The 15,012-nt window shown below is 38.6% G+C and overlaps 1 protein-coding gene across 3 annotated transcripts in view; it reads right to left on the bottom strand.

Moving 5' to 3' along the window:
* LOC139756264 (sorting nexin-13-like) overlaps positions 1 to 15,012 on the bottom strand; it is a 90,365-nt gene that overhangs the window by 53,493 nt on the left and 21,860 nt on the right. For all 3 annotated transcript variants that reach the window (XR_011714305.1, XM_071675482.1, XM_071675483.1), the window contains exons 5-10: positions 14,260 to 14,421; positions 13,458 to 13,648; positions 7,494 to 7,648; positions 5,228 to 5,342; positions 3,151 to 3,261; positions 119 to 251 (exon numbers count right to left, since the gene is read on the bottom strand). Coding sequence is in view for 2 of the 3 variants with exons in the window: in XM_071675482.1 (XP_071531583.1) it covers positions 119 to 251; positions 3,151 to 3,261; positions 5,228 to 5,342; positions 7,494 to 7,648; positions 13,458 to 13,648; positions 14,260 to 14,421 (867 nt within the window). In the remaining variant the exon portion in view is untranslated. The remainder of the gene's footprint in view (positions 1 to 118; positions 252 to 3,150; positions 3,262 to 5,227; positions 5,343 to 7,493; positions 7,649 to 13,457; positions 13,649 to 14,259; positions 14,422 to 15,012) is intronic.

The following is a 15,012-nucleotide window of genomic DNA, read 5'->3' as shown; positions in this document are numbered from 1 at the left end:
GCTTTCTCGTTCATATCCAGATATTTTCTGTCATACATCATCTACCCAGCAACTTCTCAACACAAGTATCATATTCACTTTCTCACTAACTAAATGAAATAAGTGACAATGCAAATACCTGTGTCAATAATCTTTGCATTAAGAGTATATGATTTGGAGGTCAGACTGGGAGAGCGAGAGTGACAGGGAGATGGATGGAGTGACCCTCCTGGTTGTGGAGACTGTGCTCGGGATGATCCTCTGGATACATTCTGAAATTAAATAAGAAAATAACATACTTATCCAATCTGTACTGCCAGGATAATGTTGCTACTTAACATTTGAAATACCTTTTCTCTCTGATGCAGTATCCTAAAAAAAATGAGACATCTCAGGCATTTAGGAGGCTAGCACCTTCTATCACCACTGATGTAGCACAAACATTCCCCAGCTATACCTAACCACTAACCTGCAGCAGAAGTGTGGGTGAGGTGGTTTGATCGAGTAAGTAATAAAGGGGTAAGAGAGAGGTGTGGTATTAAAAAGTGTGTGATTGAGACAGCAGAAGAGGGTGTGTTGAAATGGTTTGGACATATGGAGATAAAGAGTGAGGAAAGGTGGACAAAGAGGATGTATGTGTCAGAGGTGGAGGGAACAAGGAAAAGCAGCAGACCAAATTGGAGGAGGAAAGGAGTGAAAATGATTTTGAGCGATCAGGGCCTGAACATACAGGAGGGCGAGAGGCATGCAAGGAATAGAGTGAATTGAAGCGATGTGGTATACTGGGGTTGACGTGCTGGGCAATGGATTTAACCAGGGCACATGAAATGTCTGGAGTAAACCATGGAAAGGTCTGTGGGGCCTGGATGTGGATAGGAAGCTGTTGTTTTGGTACATTACACATGACCAACTAAAGACGGAGTGTGAATGAATGTGGCTTTTTTTGTCTGTTTTCCTGGCTCTACTTTGCTGAAGCAGGGGGTAGCAATGCTGTTTCCTGTGGGACAGGGTAGTGACAGGAATGGATGACGGCAAGCAAGTATGAATATTTATGTACATGTGTATACAAGCATTTCTTCTTCTTTTATTTTTTTTTTGCTTTGTCGCTGTCTCCCGCGTTTGTGAGGTAGCGCAAGGAAACAGACGAAAGAAATGGCCCAACTCACCCCCATACACATGTATATACATACGTCCACACACGCAAATATACGTACCTACACAGCTTTCCATGGTTCACCCCAGACGCTTCACATGCCCTGATTCAATCCACTGACAGCATGTCAACCCCGGTATACCACATCGATCCAATTCACTCTATTCCTTGCCCTCCTTTCACCCTCCTGCATGTTCAGGCCCCGATCACACAAAATCTTTTTCACTCCATCTTTCCACCTCCAATTTGGTCTCCCACTTCTCCTCGTTCCCTCCACCTCCGACACATATATCCTCTTGGTCAATCTTTCCTCACTCATTCTCTCCATGTGCCCAAACCATTTCAAAACACCCTCTTCTGCTCTCTCAACCACGCTCTTTTTATTTCCACACATCTCTCTTACCCTTACGTTACTTACTCGATCAAACCACCTCACACCACACATTGTCCTCAAACATCTCATTTCCAGCACATCCATCCTCCTGCGCACAACTCTATCCATAGCCCACGCCTCACAACCATACATCGTTGTTGGAACCACTATTCCTTCAAACATACCCATTTTTGCTTTCCGAGATAATGTATGTTTATGTGTATATGTTGATATGCATATGTATGTATATGTGTATATGTCGATATGTACATGTATGTATATGTGCATGTACGGGCATTTATTTTTTTTTTTTTTTTTTTTTTTTATACTTTGTCGCTGTCTCCCGCGTTTGCGAGGTAGCGCAAGGAAACAGACGAAAGAAATGGCCCAACCCCCCCCCCCATACACATGTACATACGTCCACACACGCAAATATACATACCTACATACATATATGTGTGTATATGAGTGGTTGGGCCATTCTTCATCTGTTTTCTGGTACTACCTCACTGATGCAGGAAATGGCGATCAAGTATAATAAATATAAAATATAAATGTACATAGAGAGGCTGTACTTTTAGTGCATTACACATGACAGGTAGAAAATGGATGCTGAGCACACGATACCATTTCTTTGTCTGTTTCTGGTGTTATCTCACAAAACTAGGTAACAGCACATAAGTATGAAAGAAAGAAATATCTTTATGTTACCCCTGGGGATAGGAGAGAAATAATAATGCCTATGTATATCCCTCATATCAAATAAGGTGAATAAGAGGGGTGAGATTGGGGGCTGGAAATTATTCCCCTCTGTATCACTTTCCAAAAAGAGAAACAGAGGAGGGATCCATGTGAGGATCTTTTGCCTCTAAAGGTCATTCATTTGTTCTGGATGCTATCCTACTAATGTGTGACAGATCAAACATGTCAGAAAAACTATTTGAGCACATATAAATTATGGAGAGAATGAGTGAGGAAAGATTGACCAAGAGGATATATGTGTCGGAGGTGGAGGGAACGAGGAGAAGTGGGAGACCAAATTGGAGGTGGAAAGATGGAGTGAAAAAGATTTTATGTGATCGGGGCCTGAACATGCAGGAGGGTGAAAGGAGGGCAAGGAATAGAGTGAATTGGATCGATGTGGTATACCGGGGTTGACGTGCTGTCAGTGGATTGAATCAGGGCATGTGAAGCGTCTGGGGTAAACCATGGAAAGCTGTGTAGGTATGTATATTTGCGTGTGTGGACGTATGTATATACATGTGTATGGGGGTGGATTGGGCCATTTCTTTCGTCTGTTTCCTTGCGCTACCTCGCAAACGCAGGAGACAGCGACAAAGCAAAAAAAAAAAAAAAAATAAATTATTCTATTACATATCATAAAACTGTAAAAGTTTATAGTGCATAAATCTTGTTATACTTAAAAAATGAGGAATATAATCATTCCTTTACCCTCCCACTTTAACATAAAAGAATTTCCTGTAATCTAAAACAATGTCCTTTTACATGTCTGCTCCTTCTCTGCTGACTATAATCCACATGAAGGCAGTAGCCTTAGAACTCCCATTACCATACACTCTACATTAACATCAGTAGAGGAGTTATTCTAGTAACTCTACAGAAATCAATAACATGATCTTCTTACTTTGAGATAGTTATCATTGGAATGAGCAGAATGACTTGACGTGACAGAGAGAGTATCTCCTGGCAAACCACTCACTGATGCCACTGGGTTTGATCCATCGAATTCATCACCCTGCAAAATATCTTACATAAATGGGCTGACTGTTATATATAAAAATATTAGCCATGAAACAAAGAAGGAAGTAAACTTTTATTAAATGGGAATGAAGCATTCCTCCACAGAAAAAAATCTGTAATACAGGTTGAACCTCTCTAATCCAGAGACCTGTGGTCCAGCAACTCATGGTCTGGCACATTTTGAATCTGCCGTCATCAGTCTGTGGACCTGCCACCAAGCAGTGCTGTTAGCAGCGTTAAGGCACCAAAATCTGTTTACACTACAGTCCTGTTAATTTCTTATTTTCATTTTTTTGCTGAAAATGAAAGTCAGAAAAGTTTGAAGTTTCGAAAAATTTTGAAAGGTGTCAAGAGTGTAAATTTAGACCGTGCACTTATAAAGTGGTTTAAGCTCCCATGTAATGAAGGTGTAAGCATTTCTGAGGAGATGCTTATTGAGTAGGCCAAAGTTTTTCTTAAAGAAATAAATCTAGATTCTCTTTCTTCTTTCATACTATTCGCCATTTCCCGCGATAGTGAGGTAGCGTTAAGAACAGAGGACTGGGCCTTTGAGGGAATATCCTCACCTGGCCCCCTTCTCTGTTCCTTCTTTTGAAAAAAAAAAAAAAAAAAAAAAAAAAAAAAAACGAGAGGGGAGGATTTCCAGCCCCCCACTCCCTTCCCTTTCAGTCGCCTTCTACAACACGCAGGGAATACATGGGAAGTATTCTTTCTCCCCTATCCCCAGGGATGAAACCTAGATTTAATCTAAATTTAGATTATGACTGTAAATATTCACAAGGATGGTTACACAAGTTTAAGTGGAGACATGGGATTTCAGGATACAGTGTGCGTGGTGAAAAGAGTAGTGCTGACATGGAAGCTTGTAGTGTAAGGTAGTATTAAAAGAATCGATAAAAACTCCAATTCTCTATTAAACAACGAATAAAAATATGTACATATGTACAAGGTAAGAGAGTGTACCTATGGTCATTCGTTACTCTTACTACGCATCACAAAGCTGCGAAAAAGTTTGTGGATGAATATGAACAGTTAGTGGCAGCAAAAATCTTAGCCCCAGAACAAGAGTATGATGCTGATAAATCTGCCCTGTACTGGCATCACATGCCACAAAAAACCCTCGCCCAAGATATTGTGGAGTCTCCATTAGGGGGTACTTCTGATGTAATTTGATGTAACAATTAACACCTTGTTTGGAAGCATTAATGGTTCTATCATTTCCTGTTTTAAGCTTTGTTCTACCTTTGATAACACAGCAATATGTAAATGGAATGAGCTGGCAAGACAAGGAGTTGAGCATATATGTACATAGGGGATTCCTGTAGGGGTCAATTTCTATTTTCCTGCATTTTCTGTGGTCTGGCAATGGCCAGGTTCCAAGGTTGCCGGATTAGGGAGACTCACCCTGTATGTGCAGTTCCATATCTGATGGTCTTGGTCTCTCCTTGCAGCTCCTCTATACACATAAAAAATATAATCTTCCTACTGATAGTATTTTTCATGCTCCCAGACTTTGGATGATAATACATACTTGTATTCCATACTATTTCAAAGCTGGTTATTGTCTCACTTCTCTTTTACTGCTTCCTTTTACCTTTACTTTTCTCTGTCTTTTCAAACTTCCTTCTTTCTACATACCACCTTATGTATGTTTAATGAAGCAATTATTTTGATATTAATCATCTCATTTCATAGTTCATGACAGTTTTGATAACTTTTCTGTTAATCAAACCAACAGACTGAGTTTTTATGCAAACATTTGAGTATTGTTGACAATGGATATTGTGGAGATGGTTGGTGGCTGAAAAGGATGGGGGTGATTCAGGATGCATCAACATACTTTTAATGTAAGAAAGCTGCATGTAGAATTCATGGATTGAAAACTGATTCATCACTGATCTTTTGGCAACATCATGCATCAGTGTGAAGTAAAAGAAAGGTATATATGGATAAAAACTTACCTGTTCTAATGAGTTGAAGCTTATATCATCAAGGGACTGAGAATCTTCCTCATCAGATCTTGATGGATCTTTTAGCAGATCTAGCTCTGCCAAGAGTCGAATATACCAAACTGATCTAAAAGTCAAAATAATATGATTATCTACTCTTTAAGTACTTTTTACCAATAAACTTACTATCAAGTTTTTTGAAATTTCTTTTAAGGTCATAAGGGCATCCTCAACATAAGAGCAATATAAAACAGCAAACAAAAATGATAATGTATATGGAAAAAGGAGCTAAAAGAAGGTACAATGTCAAATCATTTTTTTTTAATCTAACACAACAAATCTTAATGTTCTATTGCACAGCTGTCATTTTGTCTGGAAAGTAAAAATAAATTTTTTAGCTACAACCTACAATAAGCTGCTTGCAATGCCAACAATCCCTCTATCTTTTAATTATATTAAGAATGTAAAAAGAAAAATCATAATCATTTAACTTACAAATACAGTAGTGATAGGACCTATTCAGCTATATACTGAGGCAAAATACAAGCATAAAATCAAACATCAAATGGATATCATGCTAAAGATGTCAAAAAAGGAAGGTTTGAAGTATATAAAGATAATTTTCAGAGAAAAGCATAGCAAGTGAAAGAACATTTTTTCCTTTTCATGTAGGCAGCTAATCACAGACAAAAGTACTTAATAAAACCACGCCTTTAACTGGATTAAAAAGAAAGATAATTAAAGTGAGATGAGGGAAAATATGATATGAAATTTTGGAAAAGTGGAAAATCTGGCTTTCTGATGTTGGAAAAGACGAAAGAAGGCAAGGAGTCCCAAAGCTTAGTAAAAAATCACAAGAGCCCATGAGTTGCTAAATCCCCTATATATAATCAGATCATACTTGCCTAGTATTACATGGTCTAAGTAGTGGTAGGGACATACAAAGAGCCAGTTCTCATTTTCAGAAGCAGAAAAAAAGTAGTGTCTACTGATAGAGAATTAGCACTGTGGCACTGGGAAAATGGGCTAAATTTTGAGACCAAACTGGAAGAATTGAAAACTTGGCCAAATAATGGTGGGTGACTAGTATAATGAAGACATGAAAAATGCAAAGGGTTTAGAGAAATCTGAAAAGTAGTGAATTTGAAATAGAAGAAAATGTTCAAGAGATGGGGCCCCATGAGTTAAAACTTCTTCCCCTCACAGCAAAAATACGTAATTACATACACAGCAATTCTTTGAAAGATGCAGAGATAGAACAACCAGAGGCAATAGCATGAACTTAAAGAAGAAACTTGCTATAAAGTATGAAAATTGGTACTCTTATAGAGATGAATGGAATAAACTGATTTTGAGATAGTGAATGTGGAAAGCATTCTTTCTTTTTCTTTCATACTTTGCTGTTGCCCACATTAGCATGGCAGTGCCAGGAACAGATGAAGACAGGCCACACTCACTCACATCCATTCTTTAGCAGTCATGTACAGTGCAGAGAAAAGGTTAAAATGTGTTATGAGAGTAGAGAAAGTTCACAGAATGGAACTCCATACAGTACAAACAGGTAATTAAACACCAGTGGGAAGGACTTGGAAATTGACACTATTTAATATGTCACCATATTGCCACCTAAAGAGAACTGTACAGAAGACAAACTGCCTACTGAAAAATTATGAGAATTGCATTTAGGGTCATGGATATGGGAATGTTTGACAAGCTATTCACAATGTATGACTGACCTAAACTGGAACAAACTTCATGTTTGGTCAGTGTAAATAATAAAAAAAGGACTAACAGAGTAAGTTCTCAGGAAGACTACAAAGACAGCAAATGAAACAAGAGAGATACAGTACAGGTTAAGGAGGGCTGCTATACATTTCCCCACAACAGTAAAGAGAGGAGTAGAGAGTTGATCACACCCTTCAAGCTTCAAAACTAGTTTGACAATGCTGAGGTGAATTGTCTTTCATGATTGATGAGATAAAGTAACCAGAGGCCATAAGAGGAAATTAAAATTGAAAGTTGCAGGAAAATACGTAAAGTTTGATACTTTTATAGCATCAAAGAAGTAAATGAACGGAAAGAGTTATGTGATGAAATTATGAATGTTTACTAATATAAAAGACACCAGAATAAGTTCAAGAGATGGGACGAAGCAAGTGCAGAACTCTTTCCCTCCCTCAAAGGACCATACAAATACATAATTATACCTCAAGTTTGGTTAGATTTAAGACAAATATAAAAACCAAGAATTTGGTATAATAAACATCAAGGGTTTTACCTTCTGAATGCTGGTAAAAATAACTCAGCCTCCTGTAATGTCATAAACAATGCTGCCTGAACCTCATCAAACCAAGTGTCTGTGACCTTCTCAGAACGCATACGGAGAATCAGCCTCTTAACAATGCTGTCATCTATTGCTACTCTTGGACTGGCCTGTTATAAGAATATGAAAACATAACATTAGGAAAATTTCTAAAAATATAGGTTTTGAAAAGTGAAAAACCTTTTCTCTCTGAGGCAAAGTCCCAAGACCATAAGAGATTCTCTAGAATATTTTTCATGGAAAATGAGGGTTAGACCTCCCAACCCCTGACATTTCTGGTGCGAAAATGCTGGTGTTTCCTATTCTTCACTAACCACCCTCCCAGGGTAAACAGCTGGCTTGTTTCGGACAGAAAATGTGACTAGATACACTTGATAAATGACTTGACATACAGTTCAAGGTGTTACTGAAGAAAGGCAAAGTGCTATGGGAGTGGAAAAGGGCAAACATAATACCTATCTATGAAAAAGGAGACAGGGAAGAAATACTCAACTACAAACCAGTTTCATTGATGAGTGTGGTCTGTAAGGTACTGAAAAATATAATAAGAAAGTAGATGAATGACTTCCTGCATAAAAGAAATCACTTAAATGCAAGAAATACATCTTCAAGGAAAGGAGACCATGTTTAACGAACCTCTCCGATTTCTGAGAGAGTGAACTCTGTCTAAGGCAAAAAAAAGAAGCCTAGGCAGAATGTTTATATATGAAATACCAGAAATCTTTTGACACTTACCACATGGGAGGCTGATTAAGAAACAAGGAGGAGACTCCATCAATGGACAGATGCTTACCTTAGTGGAAGGGAACAAAGGACAAATGTCAGAGAAGCCATTGTAAAGTAGGTGTTGGTAACCTGTGGTGCCACAGGGTTCTGTTCTGGGACTGCTACTCTTCTTGACCTATGGGAGTGACTTACCAGAAGGTATAAACTCCTACTTGAATATGTTTGCAGATGATGCAAAGGTAATGAGGAAAGTGAAAAGTGAGGAAGATTGCATTACGTTACAAGGGAACCTAAACTGACAGCTAAGTTGGTTTAATAAATGACATGAAAATGCATTGGGAGTTGACATTATACCTAACTTGTTGAGAGGGTCTCACCTAAGGAGAATACTACGTCACAAATTGTCTACTGGCAAATGTTAGAAAAGCATTTAAATATATGGATAAGGAAATATTCAAAAAGCTGCTCACATCCCACATATGGCCAAAGCTTGAATATGCTTCTCAGGTTTGGCCACTACACCTAAATCACAAAGAGCTAAAAAAAGAAGGTCCAGAGGAGGGCAACAAAGACATACCTGGATTAAAACAACTGAGTTGCAGAGAATGGCTAGAGGCCTTAAATTTGCCCACTATAAAAATTATATGAGTGAGAGATGACCTGATCACACCCTTTCAGTTTTTAATCCAGATTATTGCTATAAAACAGAGAACAGTTCTTTGAAAGATGCAGGGATTGAACAATCAGAGGAAAGAACAAGAGCTAAAGTAAGAACTTATCAAAAAAGATATAAGTACTTTTATAGCATGCAAGTAGTGAATGAATGAAGAAAAAGAGTGATGAAATAGCAAATGTGGACAGCATGCAGGAGTTTAAGAAGTTCTATATAAATAAAAAAGTGCAAGAGATGAAGAATCATGAGTGTAGAACTCTCTCCAAGTGAAACATTATGTATAACAGCTACAGAGTGGATGAGCAAATAAGGACATTCTTCACCTCTTCCTGGTGATACATCATAATGCTGGTAACATCAACCAAATATTACAAAATAGTAATCATTCTTATTATCATAGAGCCAGGAACAGATGAAGAAAGGCTGCATCCGCTCATAATCATTCTGTAGCTGTCATGTGTAAAGCACTGAAACCATAGCTCCCTGTCCGCAACCAGGCCCCAGAGACCTTTCCAAGGTTTACACTAGATGTTTCACATGCCTTGGTTTAGTCCACTGACAGCATGTCAACTCCTGTATACCACTCATTCCAATTCACTCTATCCTGTGCATGCCTTTCACTCTCCTTCATATTCAGGTCCCAATTACTCAGAACATTTTTCACACCATCCATCCACCTCAAATTTGGTCTCTTTGTTCCTGTCACTTCTGACATAGCCTTTGTCAACCTTTCCACACTCATTCTCTCTATATGTCCAAACCATTTCAGCACATCCTCTTCAGCTCTCTCAACCACATTCCTTATACTACCACACCTCTCTCTTACCCTTTCATTACATACTCTGTCAAACTACCTCACAGCACATATTGTCCTCAAACATTTTATCTCCAACACTTCCACCCTCCACTGCACAGCCTTATCTATAACCCAAGCCTCGCATCCATATAGTAATGCTGGAACAATCATTCCATCAAACATACCCATTTTTGACCTAACAAAGAAAGCTCTCTTTTTCCATACATTCTTCAGAACTCTTAGAACCTTTGCCCCTTCACACAACCTATGATTCACTTCTGTTTCTATGGTTCCATTTGCAGCCATATCCACTCCCAAGTATCTAAAACACTCCACTTTCCCTAAATTTTCTCTGTTCAAACTTAAACCCCAACTAACCTGACCCTTAACCCTGCTAAACCTAATAAACTTGCTTTTATTCACATTTACTCTAAGCTTCCTCATTTCACGCACTCTTTCCAAAGTCAGTCACCAATTTCAACAGTTTCTCACTCAATTCTGCCACATGTACTGTATCATCATGAAGCAACAACTGATTAACTTCCCAGCCTCTCTCATCCCCTACACACCACATACTCACCCCTCTCTCCAAGACTCTAACATATGCCTCCCTCATCAACCTATCCATAAACAAACTGAACAGCCGTGGTGACATCCCACACACCTGTGGCAGACCAACCTTCACTTAAAACCATTCAATCTCCCTTCTTCCTACTCATACACATGCCTTGTACCCTTGATAAAAAAAAAAATCACTGCTTCTAGCAGCTTTCCTCCCATGCTGTATATTCTTAAGACCTTAACAATGAAGCCTTACACCTACACTTTTTAGCATAATGTGCTGAAACACCTACAAAACTTCTACACACTATCAGAGTGAAAGCAGCCAACAAAATATACTTCTGAAGTGATCTTTTTCATTGTTACAAGAATATCTTTGAAATTGTAAATACTGAAAATGTAAATACTGAAGGCTGGACAGAAAAACATACATGAGACATTTAAGGGTTAACAGACATTCTAATCACAATCTTGTCAACTGTTTAAATTCATAGGCATGTTTGAGTTGAAGATTTTTTTTTTTTTTTTTTCAAACTATTCGCCATTTCCCGCGTTAGTGAGGTAGCGTTAAGAACAGAGAGCTGGGCCATTGAGGGAATATCCTCACCTGGCCCCCTTCTCTGTTCCTTCTTTTGGAAAATTAAAAAAATTGAGAGGGGAGGATTTCCAGCCCCCCGCTCCCTTCCCTTTTAGTCGCCTTCTACGACACGCAGCGAATACGTGGGAAGTATTCTTTCTCCCCTATCCCCAGGGAGATATGTACTTTTATTTATGGTAACCTACAGCTTAGATATTTACAATTGAGTTTCTATCCCAAATGACTCCTCTTTATTATAATTCCCATATCTTCCTTTTTTTTTGCAAAGCCATCAGTACCTTTTAAAAAGCCTATACTCACACCCTTCTTTCTACTGCATTTAAGTGTTCCACTACCAATTAAGTGCATCTCACTTGTATATCTAATGCACCTAATATAATTTTCCTAAAAATAACTATAATTTCCATCCTCATACATTCATCACTTACTTCTCTCACATTCCATTAAGTCATGTAAATTCACATCTGCTGTTGTAAGTATAAATGAACAGTGCATGGCAAAAGCCAAATGCACCTTCCTTGGAAATTAACTTAATGAATTAGAATCCTCAGCTTCAACTCTGTAAGCTAACAAAATGCAGGGACACCCAGTTTTTGGGAAAGACCTATTACCTACCAAATAACGGCACATCAAGCACAAACTTTCCACAAAAATACGTAACAACCATACAACATATCATACTTTGGTGTGCAAAGTGAGAGGGTTAGGGAAAATGATTTGGTAAACAGAGAAGAGGTAGTAAAAGCTTTGCGGAAGATGAAAGCCGGCAAGGCAGCAGGTTTGGATGGTATTGCAGTGGAATTTATTAAAAAAGGGGGTGACTGTTTGTTGACTGGTTGGTAAGGTTATTTAATGTATGTATGACTCATGGTGAGGTGCCTGAGGATTGGCGGAATGCATGCATAGTGCCATTGTACAAAGGCAAAGGGGATAAGAGTGAGTGCTCAAATTACAGAGGTATAAGTTTGTTGAGTATTCCTGGTAAATTATATGGGAGGGTATTGATTGAGAGGGTGAAGGCATGTACAGAGCATCAGACTGGGGAAGAGCAGTGTGGTTTCAGAAGTGGTAGAGGATGTGTGGATCAGGTGTTTGCTTTGAAGAATGTATGTGAGAAATACTTAGAAAAGCAAATGGATTTGTATGTAGCATTTATGGATCTGGAGAAGGCATATGATAGAGTTGATAGAGATGCTCTGTGGAAGGTATTAAGAATATATGGTGTGGGAGGCAAGTTGTTAGAAGCAGTGAAAAGTTTTTATCGAGGATGTAAGGCATGTGTACGTGTAGGAAGAGAGGAAAGTGATTGGTTCTCAGTGAATGTAGGTTTGCGGCAGGGGGGGTGTGTGATGTCTCCATGATTGTTTAATTTGTTTATGGATGGGGTTGTTAGGGAGATGAATGCAAGAGTTTTGGAAAGAGGGGCAAGTATGAAGTCTGTTGGGGATGAGAGAGCTTGGGAAGTGAGTCAGTTGTTGTTCGCTGATGATACAGCGCTGGTGGCTGATTCATGTGAGAAACTGCAGAAGCTGGTGACTGAGTTTGGTAAAGTGTGTGAAAGAAGAAAGTTAAGAGTAAATGTGAATAAGAGCAAGGTTATTAGGTACAGTAGGGTTGAGGGTCAAGTCAATTGGGAGGTGAGTTTGAATGGAGAAAAACTGGAGGAAGTGAAGTGTTTTAGATATCTGGGAGTGGATCTGGCAGCGGATGGAACCATGGAAGCGGAAGTGGATCATAGGGTGGGGGAGGGGGCGAAAATTCTGGGAGCCTTGAAGAATGTGTGGAAGTCGAGAACATTATCTCGGAAAGCAAAAATGGGTATGTTTGAAGGAATAGTGGTTCCAACAATGTTGTATGGTTGCGAGGCATGGGCTATGGATAGAGTTGTGCGCAGGAGGATGGATGTGCTGGAAATGAGATGTTTGAGGACAATGTGTGGTGTGAGGTGGTTTGATCGAGTAAGTAACGTAAGGGTAAGAGAGATGTGTGGAAATAAAAAGAGCGTGGTTGAGAGAGCAGAAGAGGGTGTTTTGAAATGGTTTGGGCACATGGAGAGAATGAGTGAGGAAAGATTGACCAAGAGGATATATGTGTTGGAGGTGGAGGGAACGAGGAGAAGAGGGAGACCAAATTGGAGGTGGAAAGATGGAGTGAAAAAGATTTTATGTGATCGGGGCCTGAACATGCAGGAGGGTGAAAGGAGGGCAAGGAATAGAGTGAATTGGAGCGATGTGGTATACCGGGGTTGACGTGCTGTCAGTGGATTGAATCAAGGCATGTGAAGCGTCTGGGGTAAACCATGGAAAGCTGTGTAGGTATGTATATCTGCATGTGTGGACGTATGTATATACATGTGTATGGGGGTGGGTTGGGCCATTTCTTTCGTCTGTTTCCTTGCGCTACCTCGCAAACGCGGGAGACAGCGACAAAGCAAAAAAAAAAAAAAAAAAAAATTGAAGCATTAAGTATACAGATAGGATGACAGTGAAAGACACGATAAATCCAAAAATCTATCTACTACTACTAAGTAGAGATGAAAAGAATTCATGAATCTTTCATACACACTTTTTCTGAAAGATACTGTTCATAGATCATTTCTGCCTCCTCTTTATGAGATGAGAAGTCATGAGCAGAGAAGTGGTCATGGCAGAGGTCTGGCATACTCATCCCAGCACCCTGGGCTTCTGATTCCTCTAGATGTTGAAGTCTTTCCAATTCTAATGCACAAAGTCTTTCATTTACTGTAGCACGCCAACCTACCAAGAGAAATACCATAACTTACTTCTTATAGATAATAGCGAGGGCACACAAATCTGAAATAAAATGATACTGCATAAATTAATACAGTATATAGGAAACTTTTCCTTTTTTTCTTATCTGCCTTTTCCACCTGAATGATGAGGGCCCCAATACTCCAAAAGCCTCCTTCAGCCCATCCTTTTATCATGTGGGTTACATGAGGATTCTATAAGACAGCAATGGGTGGGAAAAGCAAGCATTACTCCACCCATTAGATGGTGTGTCAGGAGGTCTTAACCATCTAAATACATATGTGTATATGAGTGGATGGGCCATTCTTCATCTGTTTCCTGGCACTACTTTGCTGATGCAGGAAGCAGTGATTTAGTATAATACGAAAAATAAATAAAAAATAATATAATAAAATTTGGTAACAAAACCCTTTTACTTGTTCTGATGCTTATATTCTGCAATACAAATAAACAATTGAAGTAGCTTTAACTCTGCCATTTATGTGTACTATGTGACCATCTGATTATTCTCAAAACAAAAATGACACAAAATGCTAAAAAAATTAGTACCAATATCAGGTTCTAAATTCAATAAAAAAAAAAGAATGAAAACTTACATTCAATATTCAAGTATAAGTTGATGTAATGCTGAGCATTAATTGATGCCATATAATTGAGAATATGATCGAGAGTAAGACTATTCTTCAATATAGCCTCCAATGGTAGCTGGAACAACTTTCCACGGGCTAACTGCTGGTAGTCTAAATTCATAGGCAGACCTTAGGGTGAGACAAAATTTATATACAGTACAGTCTTCTGTAAAAAAAAAAAGGAATCCAACAGTTACATTATACAGTCAAATCTGAAAACAGTGGTCACACCTGTGAATGTAATGAAATCATTAATTCAAAAAGATGATAAAACCAAGACAAAATCCTATATCACAAGAACAAAACCGAAAGTAGAATATGTGATTTTATGCTGTTTTGAAAAAAAAGTCATTCACCTTAAGGAGAAAGTCTGTCTCGGTACTCAAGCATCACAGAAAAAACAGAAGACACTAAAAAGGGTGTCATAAAATAAAAGTGATAGCGAACAGATATTCATGAGAAGAGCTTAGAAATGTAAGATGATAGTGAGAGTGACAAAGATAAAGTTTATTCATTAATCTACACACAAAGGATTATTTCCTGTGACACATTACAACAGTTCAAATTATAACAGTTCAAGGAGAAATTAATTTTTTCTGTGTAGTAATACAAAATACTTGTATCCTCACGTTAACAACCTCAAATGAAGATAATTCCCCTTTACTTTTCCTCCTTATTTTCCATTTTCATAAACCCTTGTTCCCACCTTGTCAATTTATC

This window comes from Panulirus ornatus, chromosome 21 (genome assembly GCF_036320965.1).
Source record: "Panulirus ornatus isolate Po-2019 chromosome 21, ASM3632096v1, whole genome shotgun sequence".
Classification (NCBI taxonomy): Eukaryota; Metazoa; Arthropoda; class Malacostraca; order Decapoda; family Palinuridae; genus Panulirus; species Panulirus ornatus.
This window is presented reverse-complemented; position numbering and strand designations above follow the sequence as displayed.